The 26,398-nt window shown below is 43.3% G+C and overlaps 1 protein-coding gene across 3 annotated transcripts in view; it reads right to left on the bottom strand.

Annotated features, from left to right (window-relative positions):
• The window catches only part of LOC146692539 (unconventional myosin-VI), a 156,626-nt gene that overhangs the window by 78,013 nt on the left and 52,215 nt on the right, over positions 1-26,398 (bottom strand). For all 3 annotated transcript variants that reach the window (XM_085432657.1, XM_085432658.1, XM_085432659.1), the window contains exons 11-12: positions 21,260-21,440; positions 16,709-16,853 (exon numbers count right to left, since the gene is read on the bottom strand). In XM_085432657.1, the coding sequence (XP_085288783.1) occupies positions 16,709-16,853; positions 21,260-21,440 (326 nt within the window). The remainder of the gene's footprint in view (positions 1-16,708; positions 16,854-21,259; positions 21,441-26,398) is intronic.

Genomic DNA, 26,398 nt, shown 5'->3' with positions numbered 1-26,398 from the left:
ACTTTCTGATTGTGTCAGTCTGCTCTTTGGCACATGGCAGGGAGTGTTTTCAGAGGTTATTCACAGAGTAAATATTGCTTTCTGTTTCACAAAATGTTCTATAACCTATGTATGTATTATTGTAGGGTCTACCGTACAATATAAAGCGTCTTGAGGCGACTGTTGTTGTGATTTGGTGCCGTAGAAATGAAATTGAATTCAATTCAACTGAATTATTATGCAAGCGATGAGAACAAACCAAAGCACTACAGCTTTAGTTAAACAGCAACAAACAGTTCATCATGCATCAGCTGGTACCCTCACTACTGGAAGCCACTTTGCAACCTGCCTCAACCCATGGTGGTGTCACTGACCTGTACTCCGCTTTGTACTGTTAGCATACTTGTTATTAATCTCCGGCTCTTTTGCACAGCATGTCTTTTATCCTGTCTTCCTTCTCTCACCCCAAACGGTCGCGGCAGATGGCCCCGCCCCTCCCTGACCCTGGTTCTGCCGGATGTTTCTTCCCACTGTCGCCAAAGTGCTTGCTCGTAGGGGGTCATATGATTTTTGGGTTTTTCTCTGTATGTTTTATTGTAGGGTCTACCTTACAATACAAAGCGCTTGAGGTGACTGCTGTTCTGATTTGGCGCTGTACAAATAAAACAGAATTGAATTGAAATTGAAAAGACATAATTACTACAGGGAGAAATCTTCTCTCGACTGACATGGTTCTGACTGAACTGCTTTAGAAATGTTTTGGAGAGATGAGCCTCGACATATAAAGCTCCCAAAATTATCAGCCTTCTTTATTCAAACAAACTTGAGAAGACTGAGAACAGTCTGCAAAGAAAAACAACTGTTCACACAGAAAAAAGGATCTTTTCATAGTGCCAGTGTTATTCATCAAAACCCCTTTTTATCGATGGAAATCAGATCCGCCAATGGTGAGGTTACTGTCACCCATTATTATAGAGGGACACGCTGCACATTAGTCTTAAATTTTTCATATTTACTCACATGCCTATGTAATCAGTTGAAGTATTGCACTACAGAAAGGCAACGAGCAGCAACCGGATTAGAAAGGAAAAGCGGTACATCATTGAGTTTCTGGTTAATAAAAGCAAACCAGCTCCATGAAAACCACCAGCTCACGCACCGTTGCAACAAGTTGGCCGATGATTGCGCTCTCGTGTTCGTTGCCAGTGAATGTGACTGGACGTTTCGATGGCCGTCATATGCCGATTTAGACGACACACTGCATGGTTTTATCTGCCATACATCAGCATTAAATTGATCAGAATGCTCTTTATTTATACCTGCCGCAGCAATTCCAAGCAAAGCACAGACTCTCCACAAGTCTAAGCTGCCATTAAACGTTCACTCCAGGGACGCAGCCATGAAACAACAGCACAAGTGCACGCAAGTCTGCTGTTACCGAGTGCCTGAGTACAAACTGTGCAACCTTGTACGCATTTGGCTGCCACAGAGGAATATAAATTATGCCGCTAACGAGACTGAAGCGTCTTCTGACTTCTTCACGGCCGAAACAGAGCGAGTCTCATTCAGCCTTAAAAGCATCAAAGGTTCCCGACAGCGCTGGTGGCGCGATGAGTCAGTTTGTTGACTTGTAATTAGGCGACTCGTGTCAGAGAGCCTCTGCGAGTTCATTATGCATCCAGCGTGCCATTTGTTTGAATCGTTCTGAACTGCATCTTCATGCAATTATGTTCTTTCAGAGACATGATGACCTGACATTGACTGTTTGACTGAGCAACGAGACGCCTTTCAGTAAGTCAGTAGTTTGTGTGTCTTTGTGTTTATGAACGTGAGATCAGCAGCAGGTGAAAAGATGTTCAACTGCAGATGTTCAAGGACTAAAAACTCCGTGACCATGTTAATCTGTTATTTCTGCAAAGAACATGGTTTGTATTTACGGCAGCAGTGAGGGCGTGGGGCATGCAAGAAAGAAGGTGCTTTTTAAATGAATAGACGACATTATTATTCACTTTGTGATGCAATAATCAATTCCCCCTCCAACGTGGACTCTGAGTAAACTCTAAATACAACCTTGGACTGCAGAGTGTAGCGTCTGATCTGCTCTGGAGCCTCAGCACGCTCAGAGTAAGGACAAAAGTTTCCACCTGCTGCAGGTTCTGGTTAGAGCGGCACTCCAGCTCAGAGCAGAACAAACACCAGTCCAAGGTGGAGCTCAAAGTCTGTCCAAATGTGAATGACATCAACGATCAATCTCCTCCTACATCGTCTGATCACGGCGACGATGCTAAAAGTTATTAGGCGACAGCAGTGAGAGCAAACAACTTTGTTAGGGTTTATGTAACGGACAACCTGACCTCACAACTACTGGCTGATTTTGGGCTCTTGCAGCAGATGGCCGTCCCTCCCTGCAGGAGGTTTCTTCCTCTTAAAAGGGAGTTTTCCTTCCCACTCTTTGCTTTGTATTACTGGAGGATGTTGCTGTTGCTTTTCTGCATTTTATGAACAGAACTGAACTGGATTTTTGAAGGGTTTAAAACTGTTGATGTCACTTTAGTTAATCAGCGCTGTTCAAAGGGGTGAGAATGGTGATCATGAACGAGTCGTTGAAACCAGGCGAACTCTAGTATGCCTGCAGACACGACAACTTTAACACTCTCAGTCTATTCATGCATGCCACAGTGACTCAAAACCCCAGTTTTTCCAAGACCTCATCCCAGAGAAACAAATGAATGTCAACACAGTCAAATATTCTGCTCAATGTTAGGGGCACAAAGTCGATTTACACAATGTTCCTGTGTTGACTGGATTGCTGGATTGTAGGTATAGACTGGAAGACAACAGCCGGTTACTTGCTTCAGTTTGAATCCCCATCATATTTGTTTTCTCCTCCAAGAGCCTCAGAAACAAAGCAGGAGGTGCTGATGTGCACTGATAGTATACACAGCACACATAAGGCTCTGCAGTGCATCGTCTACATGTGGGAAACATGTCAGCATTCGTTTTAAATTTCAATAGAACAGTGGCAGTATAATGTCCTCGTAAGTGGATATCAGGCCCTTGTAGAGCAAAATTTAGTATTTTGTTCTAGACAACCCAAAACGTGATGTCCACATATGCGGACGCCAGGTCCTGGGAGGTTAAACCAGTTAAACCCCCGCGGAGGGTTCACATCACCGCGGTGTCTGCTGCTCTGCGTCGCCTCGATCCTCCACTTTGCAGAGACGAACACCTGGACACCATCGCAGGTCCATGAACCCTGTTTAAGGCGCAGCAGCCGAAGCCGAAGCATCAAAGAATCAGAGTTTGAACTCTGGCTGAACTCGGCCATATCTGGTTATCTTTGTCACTTTGCTAAAAAGCCATAGAAACATGACTGTAAAACAACTCAATTTACTGTGAGATCTCAGCTTTTGTCCACAACACTGAAAAAGGGTCAATTATGCACTTGCTGAAATAACAGTTTTTAAAATTAAAAGCTGAAGTCAGAAGCATTTTTCAGGAAATATTCGAGTAAATGTGAGCAGGAAAGTGCACTTACTTGTCTTCAGCCTGAGCTACAGTGCAGAAATCGAGTATTATGGTGAACATGAAAGGCTCATTTGCAGTCTGCAGAAATAAAATTAGTGAAATCCAAATGATTGACCAGGCTGTTAGTTCCATTATCTTAATGATTGTTTTCTTTCTTTAATTTGTTTTGAGGAGTGTGTCTGCATGAACATGATGAAAGTTGAAGAAATCAGGTCACATAGGAAGCAGCAGCAGCAGCACACACACACTCACTCACACACACACACACACGCGCGCGCGCACACACACGCACCTAAACACACTGAAATGTCTCTCCTGAAATTAGACCAAAAAAGAACCAAAAGACAAATATCTGATTTTAATTCAGACTCTCTGAATCCCATGTGCCTCGCACGCCTCTCCTCTCTTTATTCCCCCACTCTTTCGGACGGTCTCTCGCCCTCACACACGCCGCCGTCTGCACTTCCTCCTTCATGAACCACACGCACAAATAGCCGGCTGACGCGATGCATTCAGCTGGCGACGGTCCAGCCGGCTGCCTCGCTAGAGTTCACCCGCTTTATCCGCTTTTTGCCAACAGCGAAAATTACAGCAATAGCGTGTGAAATTTTCATATAAATGAGCAACAGTACGGAGCCGACCGTGCCACCGCAACGCTGCGACACCATTTTCACAACGCCCTCAGAGCTCTGAATAGTTACAGCCACTATGTGGGAGAAACTCACAAAATTAAAGTCTGAGTTTGAGACTTTTTGTTTGTTTGGATTTTTGTTTTTTTTAAAGGATGTAAATAAACAGCAACAGGTAAAGCTATCAATCTGTGCAGAACTCCCAGTCCTCGCTCTCCCCCTGGCCTCCTACTCTTCCTCCTCCTCCAAACAATATCTCCTAATAAGGTGTCAACAAACCAGCAACACTGTGAATTTCACCACTGAACTCTGATTGGGTCAAAGGCATCTGTTACTGCTCACTGAGAGAGAGAAAGCAAGAGAATGACACACACGAGGATGAAAGTCACCCGCTGCCTTTAAGGGTCTCCACGGCCAATCATCTGCCTCCATGTCCTCCCAGCATCCTCCTCTGTCACACCAATGCTCTGCATGTCCTCCCTCACTATAACCATGGATCTTCTATGAGGTCTTCCCCTTTTCCTCCTGCCTGGCAGCTCCATCTTCATCATCCTTAGTCTGATATGTTCACTCTCCCTCCTCTGCACATGCTCAGACCATCTCAGCCTCGCCTCCATCCTGCTCCATTCCAATTAAAATCTTAACATCGACCTCATTTCTGTTTTTCAGAGCCACCGTCGCCATTCTACATCACGTGTCGCCATTCTTACTACGTCAAAAAACCCTCCCTTTGCTTTCATCGTCAGTAGATTTCCGCAGTCGCCTGCAGTTTAAAACTAGTCTGCAAACACAGTCAAGCAGCAAAAACACAAACCACTCAAAGAAAAACAATAGTAAGAGGAGCATTAGTTAGTGGTAAATTATTAGATTAAACTCATTAAAAACGTGGCCAACATCTAAGTTACTGAAGTCTGTTTAAAATAAGGAGCAACCTCTGCGGCTGAAAATGAAACGTGTATGGAAGCGCCAAAAGCTGCAGTTCCTCTAATGTCCACTTGAGGCATTGCTACCGTGGCATCACCCGCTGGTTGCGGGTGTCTTGTTTCGGAGCCGCGAGTTGAGCGCTTACAGCAGGTGTGACGAGGCAGGGCGGGACTTTGTCTAATAACTTGTGGTTGACACTCAACAGCCAGTTACTGTGGGATTTTATAATTTCCCAAATAACCCTCAGATAATGTTGAATGACTGAGATTTTATTTTTATTCATTATGACCCAAAATGAGCGACTGAGTACGTAAATGGAGACTTCCAGAGGACTGAAAGTCTTTGAGCATCTACAGCTGTCGACATCTGGTGGCCGGTTTCTGACCTGGAAGCTACATTTTTACTCATTTTATTTTGAAATAAACAGATAAAATAATCTTTTTTTCCCCATATTGTGATCAGTACATGCTGATCATGCCACAGGTCACATGACGTTTTATTTATTTATCAGCAATATGTTTCTTAAATCAGCAGTTGTATCTGTGCTCCTTTGAAACACTTAAATGAATCATCGGGCGCGCAGGGTATTAACACCTCTTATATTACTAATGTTGCGTCTGATAAATTAAGACTTCATTTCCTTCTAAACTAATTGTATAATTGTGCAGCTTCCCAGCAAACCTCCTCTTCCCCGAAGGGGAGGAACATGCTGGAAAGCATTTTCTCCATCCCCTCCGACCATCTGCCTCCATCGGTGCGTCTGCCGCCTCCTCGTGCAAAGAGGATCTTTTGCTTTCTCAGTCACAGGGTTTTTCTTTCTGGCTTTAACAGAGAGAATAAACATGTTGGACGGGATTTTTCCCATCAGCTTTTCATTCCTTCCACCATCTGCCACAAGACTGCAGCCATGTCTCTCGCGCACACGCACACACACACACACACGCACGCACGCACACGCACACACACACACACACTTCAAACTAATGGTTTTGTATTATGGTGCTGTGTGCACTCATTTATATTCATCGGTTCTCTCTCGCTCTCTTCTACATCACCTGACCTTATTAGGGATCATAATTTTTGGACCCGACCCGGTCATTAGAGCATTTAGGATTCAGTCCTCTTTACTGTAACCTGAGAGTTTTGAAGGCGCCACAGTAAACCCACCCCAGCTCTCGGTCCAGGCATTTGCCCAGAGGTCCACACAAGATACCCCCAAAAAATGAACAAGCAAAATGTACAAGAGTCCAAAATATCAACAGACTGCACTTCTCCCTCTAATTCCCCCAGACTCAGTCGCTCACACAAGACAACAGTCCCCAGTGTGACAGCACTGCAGTGTCAACTTCAGCCAGTTTTGGTTCTTCTAATTTACTGTTGCTAGGAAAAGCTCTTTGGAAGGGAAACTCCAAACATTTCCAAAGCAGACGGGGTGGACGAACAGGACGAACAGCTGGACTGATGGACTCTGGGTTTCTACATCAGAGGATCATCAGGAGCCAGCAGGAGGTAATAAATGAAGGACCTTCCTGGTGTGTGTTTGTGATTTGGGACATGTGCGTTGCAAAGTTGTGTCAAATATACTTTTTAAAATTCTAAAACATCAAACACCTCCTCTGCCTGTCTGATTATTTGGCTACAGGCCATGAGCCAGTCAAAAATCTTCAAATGACTGCCCAGAGAAGCGTGCAGGAAAAGCTGATGTCCATTAGTCCAAATCCGTCCACTCCTCCATCGCTCCTGAGATCCATTCAGGGACCACAAACAGTTGAACAGGCGCTCAGCACTGACATCACATATACAGATAGACAGACGTCAGTAATGACAGGCTTTATTGGAATCCGCACCAAATTCTGCTGTTTCTCTGTTCTTAATAAAGAAGACATTTCTTCTTTTGCCTAAATAGTGATGAAACCACAGAAATGTTGACCCTGCGATGACCTGTATCCAGTGACACTCAGGCCAGTTAATGGGCTTCAAATGAATTTCCATCCTAACATTACTGAGAGGAGAAACATGGAATCTAAAGACTTGATCTGAAATTCAGTCAAATAACAGTGATGCGAGGCAGGCGGGTTCCAAGACGAACAGATGCAGAACATCTCATCTAGTACCAGAACTTGAAGAATAGCAGAAGATTACGGGCATTGTACGGCGAGTCGATAACTGACAGGCAGATAGAGGCTGGAAGTGGCATTTAATGCACCTACACCTACTCCTCTCTCTGCACACAAAAGACGGGAAACAAACGTTGGCGTGGGAGGTTTGGAGCCAAGGCGAGCGGCTCGGCGTTCAGATGGCACACTCGGGCCGAGCTGCCAACAAAACAATCAGAGGCCTCAGAGAGCGAGCTCAGTGTATGCAACATGCACAATGAAGAGCATAAATGAGAGAGGCTGGGAGCTAACGCCTCCACTGACCTCCTCGGGTTAGGGTTAGTGTTAAACAGCTCTCGAGGTAAACGTGCTAGGCGGTTTCTGTTATGACTGTCGTATTATTTTCTCATCACCACCGGCCAGTGCTCGGCTGTGTCCCTGCCCTCCCATCTCCTCTTCTTCATCACTCTGAGGATTACGTTATTAGCTGCCTTGAACTCCTTCATGGTGGAGCAGCACTGGGTGATGGGGAAGGTTTGTTTAGGTGCATTCACTCCTCTCTGAGCCAGAGGGAGAATCTAATGCATGAAGCTGTCTCCCGGCGGCAAGCGCCGAGCCATAAAAATGGCATAACACTCATCTGAACTCCTCCTCCTCCTGAACGCTTCATGGCTTCGCATTTATCTCGTTAAGCCGCAGCCAGCTGGTAAAGCTGTGAAAGGTCCGGGCCATCTCTCCAAGTGAAGATGCGTCAACGCCACTCAAGTCTTCATCCGTCACCGAGTCACGCTGGTGTCCACCTGGACTCCAGTTAATCCCGTCAGAAAGTCACTGCTGCAACTTTCACACATCAATCTTCAAACAAACAACAGACCAAAGTACACACTCCAAAATAACGTATTTAGGACAGTGAGAACTACGAATAGTTAGGTAGCATCAGGATTTACCATAAATATGAACTCTGCAAAGACGCAAAGACAATAAAAGCGAAAATAAATGTCTGTAAGTTATTTTATAGTTTTTCACTTATTTGAACTTAAAACTCTTAATAACAAATTTACAAAATTAGACAACTGATGGGTTTTTGGTGTAGCGTTTAAACTTAAACCTTTTGAGTTACCTTCAGGACTGGTATATCATAGCGGCAAAGCATTCATTAACTGGCCGAGGTAAACAGGTAACACTTAACCCTGCATTCTTTTTAACGATCACCGGGGGGCGACACCAGTAGCTGCAAAAAGACTTTGGTCCTGTAAAAGTCCATGGGAATAATGCTCGCTTTGCTGAGCTCAGTTCTCAGATGAGTTTATGGCAACTTGTGTTTGACAAGTCGTTAGCCAATGAGCTAACGGCTTTACAGTCAGATCCACCTCTAAGTTGTCACATCTGGTTTCAAAACACAACCAAGCTCACCTATATAACGGGATGAGAGCGAGTTAGTAGCCCATTAGGGGCTCAAAGTAAAGCCACTGCTACTGACTCATGAACTGCGAGCTGAGCTGGCCCAACTAGGAGATGACCCTGGACATCCTTGAGGACCAACTGGACCTCCAAAGCATCCATGTGTGACCGTTTCCACCGCTCATCTTTGTGTCCTTAAACATGACTTTTCACACATACGAAAATTAATATTTTCCACTTTTGAAGAACTGCAAGAAGAAAAGATGGGCGGAGTGAAGAACCTGAACCTGTACGAGGAGCCGTGTCTGCTGTTTGGAGGCTTCTTTGTTACAAAACGTGAGATCAGCAGAGATCTCATTTCAACTGATTTAACTGATTTATTCATATCACTGGTTTATTTCCCAATCCTCTCACCCCCCAAAGAGATTGGGCACTAAGAGAAATCAGTCTGTAATCCTACAAAAAAAATCTGTGAAAAGAAAATGTTTTATTGTTCTTCTGCTTCTTTTATCTGGAAATGTGCAACCTAATCCGGGTCCAGATTGCAAATGCTTAAGTACTCCTTGTGATTTTAAAACTCGAGCAGGTCTTGGTATCACTCATTTAAATGTCAGAAGTCTTCTTCCCAAACTTGATTTTGTGAAAATTTGGATGAAAGAGTTAGATACTGATATTCTTATATTATCAGAAACCTGGCTTACTAAATCAATTACTGACAAAGACATTGCAATAACGGGCTATAATCTTTTCCGTTGCGACCGCCCCAGAAAGGGTGGCGGTGTTGCAATTTATATAAAAAGCAAATTCCATGTTACTGTCGATTCATCAGTATCTGTTTGTAAACAGTTTGAACTTCTTGCCCTCAAGCTCCAACTTTTCAAGGGCTATTTTATTACCATTGTGGGCTGTTATAGACCCCCCTCAGCTAGTAGTGAGGCTTTAGTTTCACTTAGTGAAAAACATTCTACTTTAGATTTTAATGAAATTGTGCTGGCCGGAGATTTCAACTGGGACTGATTGTCCTCTGCCTGAGACAGTTTTAAATCCATGTGTGATTCATATAATCTCACACAACTAATTTACAGCACAACTCATCCAAATCTTAAATGCCCAGAAAAGTCATCACTTATTGATTTATTTTTAACTAATATGCCGTGTAAATATTCTCACACTGGGGTTTTCGCAAATGATATCAGTGACCACTGTGTGGTAGCTGTAGTCAGACAATCAAAGCTCCCAAAATCAAGGCCACAAATAGCTTTTAAACGAGATTTTAAGCATTTCTGTGAGCAAGCTTTCTTTCATGATTTATGGGACTATAACTGGAGTAGAATCTACCTGATAACTGATCTTGAGTTGGCATGGAATTATTTTTATGATACGTTTATCAAAATTATAAATAAACATGCCCCCATCTGCAATTTTAGAGTAAAATGCAAAAACAACCCTTGGTTTTCTCCTCAGCTCTCCAGTCTACTCAAAAAAAGGGATGCTGCCTGGGCTAAGGCCAGAAAAACTAAATCCGAAGCGGATTGGCTGATTTTTAGACAGCTCAGAAACCGTTCAACTTCCTTAATTAAAAAGGCCAAATCAGAATTCTATCTTTCAAATACTACTAAACATTTGAACGATCCTAAAAAATTCTGGAAAATAATAAAATCTTCTTATGGGGACATAACTACACATGAGATGCCAACTTTTGTTGTAAAAGACTCCTGCACTTTAACAGAGAAAAATTGACATTCTAAACTGCTTTAATGAGCATTTTGTTTCTTCAGGATCTCTATTTGAATCTTTATATCCAGATTTTAAACAGCTTAATCAACAAGAGGCTCTCTCTGCAACCGCTCAAACTGAATCTGTGGTCCAACCCTTCAGTTTTTCTCCGTTAAATGTTTTTGAAGTCCACAGGGCTTTAAATCTGTTGGATCTAAATAAATCTGCAGGACCAGATCAACTTGATCCCTATTTTCTTAAGATGGCTGTAGATTTTTTAGCAGAACCAATAACTTACATTTTTAATCTTAGCCTCTCGAACAGTGAGATCCCTGTAATATGAAAATCTGCCTATGTTCTCCCTTTGCTGAAAGGAGGCGATCCTTCAGATGTTCTAGAAGTTCTAGAAAAGTTCATTAGTGAACAACTGAAAGACTTTTTGGACGAAAATTCAGTTCTTTCCCAACATCAGTCAGGATTCAGAAAACAACACAGCACAATAACTGATGCTATTAAAGTGGTTAATGACATTGTTGATTCAATGGACTGCAAAAAAATACTGTGCTGCTCTTTTTCTTGACTTGTCAAAGGCTTTTGATACAGTTGACCATGCTATTTTATTAAATAGACTAAACAATATTGGTCTATCTGTAAATGCTGTAAGTTGGTTTTCAAATTACTTGTCAGCAAGAAAACAGTGTGTCCATGCTGCTGGGTCTTCTTCCTCTTTTCTCTCAGTACCCAAAGGAGTTCCGCAGGGCTCCATATTAGGACCATTGCTATTTTCTCTTTACATAAACAACCTTTGTGATAATTTGTCAAATGCAGCATTTCATCTTTATGCAGATGATACAATTATTTATTGTTCATCCCCTTCAGTAGCACACACCCTGCAATTTCTGCAGTGTGCCTTTGATGTCGTTCAGTCCCATTTAACTCAACTTAAGTTGGTGTTAAATCCAGATAAATCCAAGCTCATGTTATTCTCAAATGGCAAAGAGTTGTTAGCTACGTCTCCTAAGATTAAAACAATTCAAGGAACTGAAATTGAAATGGTCCCATCTTACAAGTATCTAGGGATAATTATAGATCAGAATTTGTCATTTAAGACTCACATTCAAAGGCTTGTGTCGAAGTTAAAACTAAAACTAGGTTACTTTTTTAGAAACCAATCCTGTTTCTCCCTCCAAGTGAGAAAACATTTGATTTGTGCAACCTTTTTACCTTTATTGGAGCATGGTGACCTGCTTTTTATGAATGCACCTGCCCACTACCTAAAGAGGTTGGATACTGTGTACCATTGTGTTTTACGTTTTATTACTGGCTATGGAAATCGTGTACATCATTGTTCTTTGTATGCTGCTGCTATCTTTCATATTCGCAGACTCTCCCATTGGTTGATCTTTATCTATAAATCTCTCCTTGGGCTGGTTCCATCTTATTTATGTGTTTATATGTGTAAAAACCACAACCAATACAGCCTTCGTTCGCACAATATCATACAATTGATTGTCCCAAAAATCAGAACAGAATTGGGGAAAAAGGCTTTTAAATACGCTGCCCCTGCTTCCTGGAATAATCTGCAGAAGGAACTGAAATTATCAGAATTGGTTACCTTGGGAGAGTTTAAGTCTGTCTTAAAGGAACGAGAGAACAGCTCTTTTACTCAGTGTGATTGTTTTTAATGTACTCTTAATTTGATCTGTTATTGTATATTTTACACATGTTGGTATGGGATATTGTGTTTGCTTTAAATGTTATATACCTATGTGGTATGTAACTTTTGTTGCCATGATGCCAGGTCTCTCTTGGAAATGAGATTTTTAATCTCAATGAGATTTTTTACCTGGATAAATAAAGGACTAATAATAATAAAAAATGTATTTAGCCTTTTTCCATGTTGTTTACTCAGTTTAGCTGGTCTTCAATGAAGCAGGTAAAATAAAGAGGAGTTATTCAGAGCCTCCTACACCTCCTCTCAAAAAGTTGGATATTTAGTGCTACCTTTGTCCCATTTCAGCCCATTTTATTGGGTTGATTTTGCGTTTCTACGCATTTTATGACAGCATAAAAATAAATAAGTCCTCACTAACTAAACTCCCTTCTGTTTACATTTGGACCTTTCAGCATTTCCAGTTTGGCTTTTTATGCACAAATTTTACAAAAGTGCATAAATTGAGCTGGAAGAAAACACCTTCCCCTGCCTGTAGGTGATGCACGCTACACTGAAACTGCTGCAGCAGGTAAATTACCAGCAATTTAAAACACATTAAGCACAGAGAACAGAATCCAGAAACAACAGGACATTATGTAAAGAACGTTAAATATGTCTGTGAACAAAACCAAAGCCTGGAAAATTTAAGTTGCACGCCGTTCTTCTCACTCACACACACACACACACACACACACACACACACACACACACACACGCACAGTGTTTTCCTCCAGCAGAAGGGGAGCGCCATATGTGCTCCGACAAGCCAATTGTCACATTTAACTTAAATTAGGTGTTTAGCATGTGGAAGGAGGAGACGGACAGAATTTCAATGTGCACATTTATATAAAGGTGTGAGGCAAACACACTGGCCTGAGCAGTAAAGAGGTCTAGAAGCCTGTTTGCATGATGTTTACAGGACTCTGTCACCTTTGTTGGACTCCTTGCTGATGGTGTCTGTTTGTCGTGTGCTGGTATTTTACACCTTTAAAAGGTAAAATTGTACCTGCTGCTTTAAGCAAGCTTTCTTCTCATTGGTCGCTGCTGTTTGAACAGCTTCTATGACAGCACAGAGAGCCCAGAGAAGAAAAAACTACATTTTTTTTCAAGAACTTCCACATCTACTATGAGCATCCAGCACAGAAAACCCTCAGTGGACATTTGGTCCAGAAGCAGCATGATAAAAAGTCGGACACATAGACAGTCAACATCTTATATAACCTTAGATTCACATAATTGAAGCAGCCAGCCAAAGACAAACTGTTTAAATCCACCGTGAGTGTCTGCCTTTATTCCTCTCGCCTTTCTTTCTAAATAAGAGCCATTAATAATATTAACGGATGATGTTTTTTATCAGCATTATCTGTGATCCCTTTCAGGCTGCAGTAAACCGTAAAGGTCACCCTGATTTAAAGTGCCTAAGACCAGGAACTCCCTCACTCTGAGCACACTGGTGCATGCTGCTCCCTCTTGGTGTTACAAGTTTCTGCATCACATTGTTGACGGGTTAAAGTGTGAAGTTTAAGATAAATCAGAGAGCGGGCATGTAGTGAAGCATGTTCTGACCCCAGATACATTTGAAAGTAGTTTGAAATAATGAGGATTCTTTTATTCCCATTTGGGATTACGTGTTTATGCCCAGGAATAAAAATCCAAATTAAAGTGTCACAATGGACTGGATTTTAAGGAAACTAGATGGAAGCACATGAGGATGGGGTTTTTCTAACACCCCTGTTTCTTTCCAATATTTTTAAGCTTCCTTCATAATGAGAGCTGAAATTTTCTGGGCTGAAAAACACGTTCCAGAAGCTGTAAGCAGAAGAGTTTTACAGCCACCCCAAGTGTCACAACATGAATAAATAATAAAACAGTTGAAGTCACTTTCAATTAAATTCAGCTTTTATCTTTTTACGCCTGGCTCATGAAAACTGGACTTGCCAATGCGACGCTCTCTGCATCGGGTTCAAATCCAGCGACCTTCAGATGTTTGGCTTCCAAGTACTGCTTTAACTTTCTTGGCACCACCCAACCCTTCTGTGCAGCAAAGAGCAAAATGTTCCCGTCACACTGTGACTATCGAAAGAATTAGAGACCAGTGAGGGCACTGGGGTGGACTGAGACTTGGTACCGTATTTCAGCGTTTCAAGCCCTTGTGTCATCACCTAAAGCAGGGGTAGGGGAACTTTAGGCCTCAAGCCTGGGTCAAAACACACGAATCAAATCAAAGAATCGAATCAAATCAGAATCAAAAGTTCATTACTAGCCTCTGCAGAACTCCAAGACATGTTGAGGAGGTGATTTAGCCATTTAAATCAGCAGTGTTGGATCAAGGAGACATCTAAAACCTGCAGGACACCGGCCCTTGAGGCCTGGAGTTTCCTACCCCTGATCTAAAGCTAAAAACTGACTCATTCTGGTTGATTCTTTTGTAGATGTTTGATCTTCTTTTCCTGATTATTCACTGGAGAAAACGTCAAAGAGTTTGAGGGGATTAGAGATACCTACAGCTTCGATTTACTGCCAGGGACACCGATGGGTTGAAACTATGTGACCATGTGGTTGTTGGCCCCCGATCAGCTGATATGGATTCTGGGCGTACGTGCTTGGTTGTTTCGTATTTTTCTTGTGTTTCTGAAGGAAAACATGAAAAATACGATGGAACGACCTTCCTGAAACATTCAGCCACCACTCTGACCTTTTCAAATCAACCTCATTTGAGCATCCCGGCGCTTCAATCAGAGTCCAGATGGCCCTCCACTTTAGTCATAATAAGTTTTGGCAAAAACACTCAGATTCAATCAGGTGTTTATCAGGACAACGAGATGAGGCGGAGAGTCAGCCGGCTCTTAGCGAGGAGTTACGTAGGACACCCTACAAAAGATGCAGTAGGAGAAGGAAGGTTTAAAAAACACGAAACAAAGTTAAAATAAAATTATGACCATATTTACTCAACTTCTATCTGAGTCTCAGAGTACAAACTCCACTCGGCAGCTGTTCTGAAGCTTTCAGTCAAGCTTCAAACTGTCAATTCTTTTTGCAGGCACAGTAGATTTTTTTTTAAACAATAACAGTGTGAGAAGCTGTACGGTGAGAGCTGTCAGACAGGAAAACGTGTTTCAGTTCACTGAAAACTCAAAGTGAACACGTGGAGGCTCCGCTCGGCAGCAAACAGCCGGCAGACACAGAGTTTAACTGGAAACACTGCCGTGCATTCAGGAGGCAGATACTTCACACGCAGGTTGGTGGAGACCAAACACAAAGCTTCAAGACAGCAAATATACACCACAGACAGTTTTGAAGGGTACTGAATGCCCAATGTTACGCTCCCAGCCAAACCTATAATCACATCTCATCAAGAATTTCAATGGATCATTTCGATCTAGTGATTCTCTTGTTGAACTTTTATAGCTTGTCTCTCCAAACTAACGTCTTCCCTCCTAATGATGGGATATGAGAGGAGTTCAGGATCACAAAGACATTGCAAGAGGAAAAATTACAGTAAGTAACTGATATTTAAATCCTATGACTTTATTTATTAGTTCAGTTTCTTTTTAAAGTGTAAATATTTCACAGAAATTACCTGGAGTACCTTCACAACCCACTTGGGGACCATGTTCCACACTTTGGGATGTGGCTACTTCATAATTGAAGGTCTGTCATTCCCGCTTTGAAAACACCAGCACGGCCAAAATGTTCCAATCGAGGCTTCAGGACAATATATATTAAGCCAATGACTATGTACATCTTTTACATACAGTCTATGCACCACACTTGGACGTCCTTTGTTTTCGGTAAACAGTAACACGGTTTGCCGCACCGGAGGCGGTCCTTAACCCGAGCCCTGACCGAGCCAGTAAGGAAATCTAATTTTTCATGATCCACTTGGTTGATCTGGCCAAGATTTACAGCAGGTGCCTTCCTGACTGGCATTAGGAGTACACATTGCTCTGTAGTTAAACTGAGCCGTAAGAAGCCCTGCTTTACAAATCTACGTGATCAAGAGGAGAATGTCAGTGCTTCCTCTCACTGTGCAAAAGCTGCCATGTTATCCAGCAAATAGTTACAAGTAATGTTTTCTGACAGTTAAAAGCAATTTAAAAAAAATCCAGGAATGAAAGAGATGAAATCACACAGACAAAGATAAAAGTCAAAGATGTGCTTCCTTTGTGGTCCTTGATACAAAGACGGAGCTCCAGGTGGTGCCAAACTACAGCCTAAAACCTTTATCATCATCATCAGTAAAATCCCTCAGAGACGAGCACGCTCTCTCATGCTCCTCTACGCTCCTTCTAAAGGCACAGCTGGTGGTTTTTATGTGTGAGAGCGTCTCATTTTAAACTGGTCGACACCACAGAGCTCAAAGGAACAAACCGGTTGGCTTAAAGTCAGCAAAACACCTGTAGTCCCTCTCAGCATGAGGCCCCACCCAACAGCAGCAAGGCGGTCTCTGAGATCCTCAAAATGTCAGAGTGTGTGTGTGTGTGTGTGTGTGTGTGCGTGTGTGTGTGTGTGTGTGTGTGTGTGTGTGTGTGTGAGAGAGACGTTCTGGTGGTGACCTGACCTCCTCTGGTCCCCGTGACATCATCATTGTAATAAACTGTTGGTTAGTGTTAGTAATGCAGTGATCATGGGTAGCACATAAATCAGTGAAAGGTCCTCTGATGTGAACACAGCTGTCTGACTGTCTGTGTGTGTCTGTGTGAGTGACAGAAGCTTCTTACTTGATCACCGTTCCTTTGGCGCCCCCTGCTGTCGTGAGCATGACTCTGCTGGTGAGACTGACCCGCAGGTCCTCCTCCTCCAGGCCAAGCAGCTCAGCGCAGTGCTCCAGCGTCTGACTCGACTGGTTCTTGATGGCGCAGCCGCCTGCAAGACGAGGAAAAGGGCAAAACTCGTACTGAATATACACACACACACACACACACACACTTATTTATCTAATATTCACACACACTCCCATCAGCATGTCAGGAGCAACTCGCGTTTCAGTATCTTGCCTGAGCAGCCAGGAATGTAGGGCTGTTTTCTTATAGACTTTTATTGAATCCAACCCGAGGAATGCATTGCACAATAGCTACACATTCCTGACCCGGAAACCCAGAAATCAAAGTGGCGCTTCAAGAAATGTTTGTTGCTTTGTTTGACAGCAATGTAAGTTTTGAGTGCTCTTAAGAGAAACGTCTTCTGGTTGGCTTTTACAGCCTGGAGCATGATTACTACAGCGGTCCACACGGAGTTCTAACCTGGTGTCTTTTCAGAACCAACCCACATTTTCACAGGTTTTAAAACCAAAACTCTTGGTCTGATTTATGGTCAACGCATTGGTCGTTGCATGCCAACTGTGACGTCACCATGCCTTGCTGACCACCAGAGGAGAACATCCACAAGTCTCATCTTTACATCTTCCTATGTGCAATCAGAGAATCTCCGAACTCCTGTACTCATACATCACTGATAAAGCAGTGAACAATCACACGTGTGCTTCTTAAACTCAACCGTGTGTCGCTTTATAGAAACTGTGAGATGCACAACAAGTGAAACTCCACCAGAGAGCGGATGTGTCGTCGGCTGTGAGGTCACTTTAAGGCACGACATAAATCAGCGGTTACAGAAAATGGGAAAAATGCTGGTGGGGCGAAATCTATATGCATCTGCAAGTCTTTGTGAACATGTTCCTCATTTCCTTTCACTTTGATATTTTAACACCTCACAAGACTTCCTTTATATTTTTACACTTTAATAGCCCCACTATGGAGCCATGCCACACTTCTTCCCATCTAGGGTCAGGGGTAGGGTTATTTATTGAAATTTTCAATTTAAAAAGGTCATGTTTCCCCTGCTGGATCAATGAAGATTCATCTTTTCCTAACTCACTGTGAGCAGGAGAAAAAGGAGAAAAGCTGTTTCTATACCGCTCTGTGCCGATGGCGGCAGCAGCTGATCCGACCCACCAAAGGATTACGTGAATGTAAAATATGAATGTAGCAACCTGCTAAACCCCCCACACTTACCAGACAGCGAGCACTCGCATGACAAGTGAATCCAACTATAAGATGAAGGCCGTATATGACGCAGGCTTTTACGTATGAACGCCTCGGCATGTGAACAGACCACAGGAAGTGACAAGTTGGTTTCTCACATGAAAGGCGGTCCGATGGTGTTCAGGGCTGAGGCTGCTGACGGAAGCCGTTCACATCAAAGATTGGATTAGAGCAGCCGTGAACCCCCGTGACACGGCTTCACATCATTACAGCTGCTCCTCCGATCAATGCCAGGAATCGATAGCCCCTGAAAGCTAAGCTAAGCTAATACCTAATCGATAACTGGAGGGTGAAAGAAGGCCCCGCAGAGGCGAGCGCTCAAACCACAAATCAGAACAGAAGACGAACACTTGGACATGAATCCCAGTTAATTAAGGACCGTTATTTCCAGCCTCTCTGGATAGATTTCTCAGTTTACTCTGAAATGAATCGAGTCCAGAGAAGAAGCGAGCGTTGACACCAGCGCCAAAGGAGATTCATGGGAAGACTTTAACAACGAGCTGAAATGAGAACATTCAGAGCAGTTTGACCTTTTGAAGAGACTCCATCCTGCCGTTCAGAGCACCGTCGTCTGAGTGGACTTATTACAGCCAAACAGCAGAGATGAATCCGCTAATTAATCTGTTGGCTAAAGGTTGGACCTCATTAGAACGTCCCCGCTCTACACCACTCATCCTTGATGGAAACGTTTTAATGAGACCGCCCTCTCGCTCTCTTTTGTCATGTGATCAAAGAACCTGAAAACCACAAACAGGCTGAGAGATGCAGTCGAAGTTATTTGACTGTTTCCATATCATCCTATATTCAGTGCTGATGCGTGCTTTCAGCTACGAGCGCACTCATTGCCAAATGCTGCGGTCCGATTGGTCAGATCGCACTGGAAAACTCATATAAATGAAATCCTCCTGTGTGAACGGCGGCATTAGGAATAGCTGTTTAAATGAACTTGACTTCTACATGCTTTCTGGGTCTAAGATAAGTAAATATTCTTTAAAAGCTCCCCGAGGGACCGCTCTGCAACTGCAAGCCAAGCCCGTCTCAATAGCACCATCTGATTGGCTCCTCGGCCTGAACGCTCGGTCCTCGTTTACTGTAAAACATGTGCCAAGTGAGCCCCCTGCTGTGAGAACCTTTCCGTTTAATAGGCTCCCTGCTGTGCTTCCTCTTCTTTCCGGGGCAGGGAGAAAACGACGGGGAGGAACTTCAAGACCGAGTTGAAGTTCAAAGGATCAGCTGATTTTCATGGAAACTGAGCCTCCCTGAGGGTTCGAGTCTTAACCGCTGTGGAAAAACGAGGCACAGAAAAATGCCTCTGCGAGTGCAGAGAGCATAATCCCTGAAATATTCACTGGAATAATTACAGAATTAGTTTGTTGGCTGTGTAATTAATGAATTTCCCCTCAGCCAGAGAAAAATAACTCGAGATTAGTCATTAGTGTTCTGAGTGTTTTTCATCTGCGAAAAAAAACAAAGTGCAACAAGAAGAAAACGTCTTTCCGTGACGCCGCTGTCAGACCCGCGACATCTATCAGCCATCGCAACGAGGCTGAAGTGAGACGGAGGGAGATCGAGGCTGAATATTACAGCAATCAATCACAGCACAGAGCTTTGAGGGATGAGATCAAAGAGGCGTCGGCCTCTCAGGAGCCAAACCGGTGCCGTTTAGGAGCTGGGAAGCCCGAGAGATGGATGACTTCTGATACAGAGCAAATGCAATCACGGAGCGCCGCAGGGCTCCGCTCGGAGAACGCCCACCTCATCAGTTAGAGCTCACGACCAGCCACGTCGCACTCCGTCGAGTTACAGTGCTTCACGTCCTGATCCGTCCTGATCTGTTGGGGTCAATCTTTCTGGTGTAGTTTTAATTTCTTATTATTCTGTTAGCAGACTTAATAACTAGCTGGTTAATAAACAAACAGCAAAGCCACACAAAAGGTTTGTGGATTATGGATTACGCAACCCTTTTCTCCTTTCTGGGGCATCAATCAGCACAGCTTCATCAAAGCTGGGATTGTGGCTCACTTATGACCGTGGAGAGTGATCGAGAAGGGTTCTTGAAGTAGGCTTTAGTGCTAAAACGTAATCAGTGAGTGGAAGTGAAGGTGCAAACAGGAAGGTCCAAACTCTGGAAAATGTGCACAACTAATCGCTCCATCGGTGCTCTCTGTCAGACAGACTGATGGACGCGGTTGGATATGTAAACCACAAGCACAGGAAGTTTAATTAAATAACATTTCGGTGCAGAACTTTATTCACATTAGCTAAATTTCAGGTCAGACGGCGTTACGGGCTTTAGCAGCACCAACACACACAAAGGCACTTTTTTAAAATGCCTTCCTGTTCAGGACTGTGATTTTAATGCAGCGTGATCATGCAGGTAAACCTGACATCCATCCCCACATCAACTACAGCTGCGTTTCCCTCCCGTCTTTCAGTGAATGCTTCGACGTGACGTCTTTGCATTTTTAAAGTCGAAGAGAACGACCTGTTTGGCCTTGTGCTATTTGTGTTTGATTGGAATCATCTCCGTGTGAAATCTGACATTTGAATGACAAATTGAGGAAGTCAAAATGGCAGCGACACATCAACCAACCTGGGATGCAGAAAAAAAAAGTTTGATTGAGGTTCTCAGAAAGTTTAAGGGTTTATTATCTTCACGACGCTGTTAATGAATTTCACGTTTTTCTGTTTTAAATGTTCGGTGTGCTCGACAGCTCGTGGCTGAAGGTGATGGTGGGAATGTAGATCAACAGCCTTGATCTACATCTAACGTGTACGTTGCATTAGTGAGCCTCCTGCTCCTTCTTCACTCACTGCTGAGCACGAGTCGGGACACCAAACTCCTCCAATCGGAGCAGCGACTCATTCCCAGCCCGGAATAAGACACAGCCTTGAACTTAGAGGTGCCAATTCACAACCCGGTGACTTCGCTCTGGGCACCAAACTGCAGGTTGTCAACAGAATCACATCATCTCCAAGAAGCTTCCGGACCAAGTAGTCATCTACCAATCAGCAGATTCAAAAAGTCTGCAAAATAATGAACCAAGTTTCCCCCAATACGATCGACTACACTCTGACTGAGTCTGACCAAAACTCTGTCTGAGGTTGTAAACGGACCGAACACCCCGTGACAACAGGAGCGATGCCCCACAAACCCAAAGAACACAAAGGACGTGAAACGTCTTCTCCAAGTCCAAAAACAGGTTCACATGTGTGACTTCTTGTTCTCACCTGATGTGCTTCCGGCCTCCTCGAAGTCGATGTTGCCGAGGTGCAGCACGCCGGCCACCACCCTGAACAGATCCAGCTTCTCTGTGTCGTCCAGGCCGATCTTCTTCATGGCTACGCACATCCTGGCAAAGTCGCCGTGGTCGTCCAGCAGCGGGTCCTTCAACGGGCCCGACTTTGTGTGCTGAGGAACCAGGAGAGAAAACGTCACCGACATTTAAAAATCTTCGTTCATCTCCATCTCCTTCATATTTTTATTCTCATGTCCTTTCTTACACAACTCACTTCTAACTTCATTTCTTTACCGCTTGTCATTTTTACCTTTCTGCCTACCTGCTCTCTTCTCTTCCTTCACTTTGGAGAAATCTGAATCTCCAAATCATTCTAACTTAATCTCGAGCCGAATGCTTTCACTCTGCGGAGTGCAGCAATCACCCTGTTTATCACTGATCGTGTTGCACAAAGCAGAGCAGGCAGCGAAAGAAGAAGCACAATCTTCAGCAGAGAGAAGTAGGAAGAAAAACACACACACCTGAAAAACTCACTCAGGAATGCCGCAATGTAACGATAACCACGGGCTAAACTATAGACGCCAGCGCACGCGTGTCCCTTGTGATAGTGGATTAAGTGGAAAACGAATTATTTTGCTTAGCCGGTTCTTCCATTTAATCAGGTTCTCTCCAGATTTCTCTCTCCCTTCCCCCCCGCCAATAGAGCTCAAGCAGTCGAATCAACAGCCAGAAGGGAGCATTTCTGCAAACATCAGTCAGTTTAACCGGTATTTATTTACACATTAGAAGCATTAGGAGCATTAGGAGTTTTGGTTATGAGACAAAAATGTGAATAAATTTCACTTAGACGCCTGAAAATCATCTGAAGAAAAACTTTAGCAACACAGAAGCTGAAACCTGCACGAGGCCAGAGCCCAGCAGCCTCCCAGCAAACACTAATGGGCTGGGTGCTCGCATAGGACAGGTTATGGAAGGTAACTGAGTACTTGTACTGCTTTCTGCTTCTACTCCACTGCATTAAGGATGAAAACACTACACCAGGGGTGTCAAACTCAAATACACAGTGGGCCAAAATTCAAAACTGGAACAAAGTCGTGGGCTAACATTAATATTTATTGAAAAAAAAATTCTTCCTCCAGATATAAGAATGAATCTTTTCTTATGGACTCAAATAAGTTTTTCTGGAAAACTGAATATGGAACAAGCAAAGCTTAATACTAAACAATATATATGTTAGCTGTATAATACCAGTAGGCCAGCTCTAATAGTAATTTGGTATGGCTTCGCGGGCCAAATGTAATTAGGCTGCGGGCCAAATTTGGCCCGCGGGCCAGAGTTTGACACCTATGCACTACACTCTGTGCTCTATTTAAAATGTGCATTTGTGAATATGTGGTCCTGTTTTGAAACAGCCTGACTAAAATCATCTGCAGCTGCAACATTAATGTGTTACAATGTAACAAATTATTATTAATAAATTATTGTTCTGGTATTTATTTACCCCAGTTTGTATAATTACGCAGATTTGATATTATGAAACAGGAGTAATTCACTGCAATGAAGAAAACACGGCACTTGTGGTTTGTTGTCAGCCACCATTGTGCTTATTTCAGTGCAGAGTCAAATCCAAACTTAGGATATAAATCAAAATAAAGTTAAGTGTTAGTTAATATTGCAGTTTTAGGTGGAAGTGACATAAATATTGTCGCATCTAGAATAAACTCCACAGTGGAGTCAAATCTAGGCACAGGACAGCTTCAGGCAGCCATTAAGCTAAGATAAGTAATTCCTTTAGACAGCCACATACGGTCCACTTGGATCTTCGATGGGCTGGACCAGCAAAGCTCCCATTTCTGAGACAGGCCGACTGCACTGTGACATTCCCAGATGCACAAAAGCAGACACAGGTTGACTGAAAGGCTCGATTATTTTCTACAAAGCAGGAAGGAGCAGAAAGCACTGCAGAGCTGAAAGCATGCTCGGAAAGTCAGAAGCGAGAGGAGAAACAGCCAATCACCTGGTCGTCCTGCGTGACACGAGCCGGAGCAGCGAGGAGACATACAGCACATCATTTATCAGAGATTACAGCAGCTACACTCGAGCTAATCTGGGACTGATCCCGCTCACAATTTGTCTTCGTGAACCCGAAGGACCGGGCGGGAGGGGCGAAGCTCGAGTTTCCCTAACGTTTGATCTCCGAGGCCGCCTCACAGTTAATGCGGGATATTCCTCTGTGATCCGGGATTTTATCAGATATTACCTGAGTTGCCCTGCCGCACGCCCTCCCTCCCAGAGCTCAAGTTAAGGCACAAAAGCTGGAGATTGTCTGCAAATACTTCTTTACTTGGGTCTCTGAGGAAGTCATGAAATAAAGCAAGAGGACACGCAAAAAACAAACTTTCCGAAGATCATTTCCCAGGACAACTTTCTTCCTTTGTGTGCCTCCTTTCTATTAAACAAGCCTCCCACTCTGATGCTGCCAGATAATTGTGTTTCCCGGGCTACAACAAAAGGACCGTTGTCCAACAATCTGTTTTTTTCATTCTGCCAAAAACAGTTTAATTCTGCGAGTCCACAGTTTGACACCTGATCTATTTCACCCTTGCGCTGACTTAAAGGACGAGGAGCAGATCTGTCGAAAAATCAGTCAGCTTCTTTCTCCTTCTGCATGTTTTTATTCTGAAGAGAAACCCTGATGTCACTGGAATTTAATATTAGAGTTGTTTTTTGTGTTTATTGTTGTTTTACTGGTTTGCTGTTTGGAATTTTGGACACTTTGAGGAATAAGAACGTGCTGTATGATAACACTGCTTTGGGACTTCCCATGATGCACGGCATCTATAAACTTTCTTTTGTCAGTCACGGATGGCTTCCCGTCCCCGAGTCTGGTTCTACAGAAGGTTTCTTCCTGCCAAATGCTGCTCACACAGAATCATCTGATTCTTGGGGTTCTATAAAACATCTACAAAGCAAAGACGACTGTGACTCTGAACTGAGTCACAGTTCATTGAGCCAGATAAAGGTCTGCTACGTGAATAAAACTGAAGGTAGACTGAATGTGCATATAACCAGATTTAAAAGCAGCACCAGGACCTCCAACCCAGTCCACAAAGCATTAAACTCCAACAATGCCACCTCTGGAGCCTCCAGTTGAGGCGTTTCGGGGAGGTTCTATCGGGAGGAGGTGCTGGGACAGACCCAGGACTCTCTGGAGAGATTATATTTCTCTGGAACAACAGGGGGGCAAGTTGCTGGAACAGGTGGCCGGGGTGAGGGAGGTCTTAGACTGTTGCTGGATGGATGGACGGATGGCTGTGCATATATCATCATAGAGGACAGTGCTGGTAGACTTGTTTTAGAGACTGTACCGGATCCAATTTTAGGAGTACCTCACATAAAGACCTTACAAAAACTGTTCTGTAAGACCTTGAACTATTCTTGCTCTTCACCGAGAGACCTGTACAGTTTAAATCTTCGGTGAGATGAAGATGAAAGACTAAAACGACAATGCTCTTAACCACCAGTGATGGATGTGTGCGACCGGATTCTTCCTCTTTCCATCCGCCATCTTCAGCAGCGCTCCGATGTACCGTCCGTGCTCCTGTTAATGGCTGCAATAATTAATACCGACGCACTGCAGAGGAAGCCGTGTACAGACGCTGTAATAGAACACTTGTGCATAATTAATCAAAAGCCATAGGCAAAGAAAGGAGCTCATTTCACATGATGAGCTTCTCTTATTAATGCACAGCGTTAAATGTCCCGCGCTGCACCGAGGCTCTCGGTCTGGCTGCTAATTAAAATGTTTGCTGTTTATATATGAAGCATCTGAAAACAAGGAGATTATATAAGCAGAGCCTGTTTGCAGCGAGCAATTTCAGGCAAGAACATTACACAACAGCACTAATGAATTATCACAGGGTGGCTGCTGTTAGGATTATCTGCTGCCTCGTAACGAAATGCATATAATCAAAGCTTTACTGTCAGTTTATTTCCATCTCTGAGGCTTTAGGTAGCACAGATGGACCAGCGTGTTAACGAACAACCTCAGATTCAAACTTTCAATTAGTTCTAAGATTCCCAATGCCGTTCTTATCGCCTTATGGGCCTATTATTTAACCGTATACACTTGCAGGCCAGTTTATTAGACACACCTGCTCATTAAATATTACATCTAATAAGTCGATGAGATTGGATTGAGGCTGGTCCGAGTGTTTCAGAAGCTGCTGATCTGCTGGGAGTTTCCCACACAAGGGAGAAAATATCCAGTCACATGTCACAGGAGAGTGATGGCCAGACTGCTTTGACCTGACAGGGTTAAACACTCATTTCAGTGAAGGTATGCAGATGAGCATCTCTGAATGGGCTACAGCAGCAGAAGACCACACCAGGTGTCCGTCTTGCAAGCCAAAAAACAGGAAACTGATATAAAGTTCACACAGACTCAACAGAATTTGGATCCATCCTGCCTTGTATCATCCGAGCACCATCTAAACCCCACAGCCTGCCTGAGTCTACAGTTAAATCTAACAGAGCGCCTCTGATTCTCATCACAGATGTTCTGTGCAGTCTGTGAAGCTGTCACGTCAGCATGGACCAGAATCTCTCTGCTCCCAGCAGCTTACAGAGTCCATTTTTGTGCTGGTCGTTTGCTGTGTGATACGTGATTTTTTTTGTTTCTAAATTTTTAACACAGATATATGTTTTTGAAGAAAATCTAAGAAGCTGAAACCTGATTTTTGTAAATCTCCTTCCTTCAATTTCTATTTTAACTGAAAGCTTCTTCCAGCTACAGCTGTTACAGCCATGAAGTGAAACAGCTGCTTCCAGATGTTCGCTGTCATGATGGTGAAGCTGTACTCATGTACTTCATGATTTCTTATTTTTGTGCATATTTGTAACAAATAAATGTTTCAGATCATCAAACAAATTTAGAAAAAGATCATTTAAATGAAATAATTTAACAGACATACAAACCAAAGCTGGGCGTGCAAAAGCATTGTACTGGCTGAATCAGAATTTGGACTTTTATTCGTGTGCAGGATAAATTCTTTCATTTTTCAGTCTTTCACATGTTGGTTTTCTGTGCAGATGAAAAACATCACACACGTTTCTCATGAAAAGTCTGTAA

Source organism: Copadichromis virginalis, linkage group LG15 (assembly GCF_057382275.1).
Source record: "Copadichromis virginalis isolate Kocher_CV1m ecotype Utaka linkage group LG15, C_Virginalis_male_GT1.1, whole genome shotgun sequence".
Classification (NCBI taxonomy): domain Eukaryota; kingdom Metazoa; phylum Chordata; class Actinopteri; order Cichliformes; family Cichlidae; genus Copadichromis; species Copadichromis virginalis.
The sequence above is the reverse complement of the archived record's forward strand: the minus strand, read 5'-3'. Positions and strand labels throughout refer to the sequence as shown.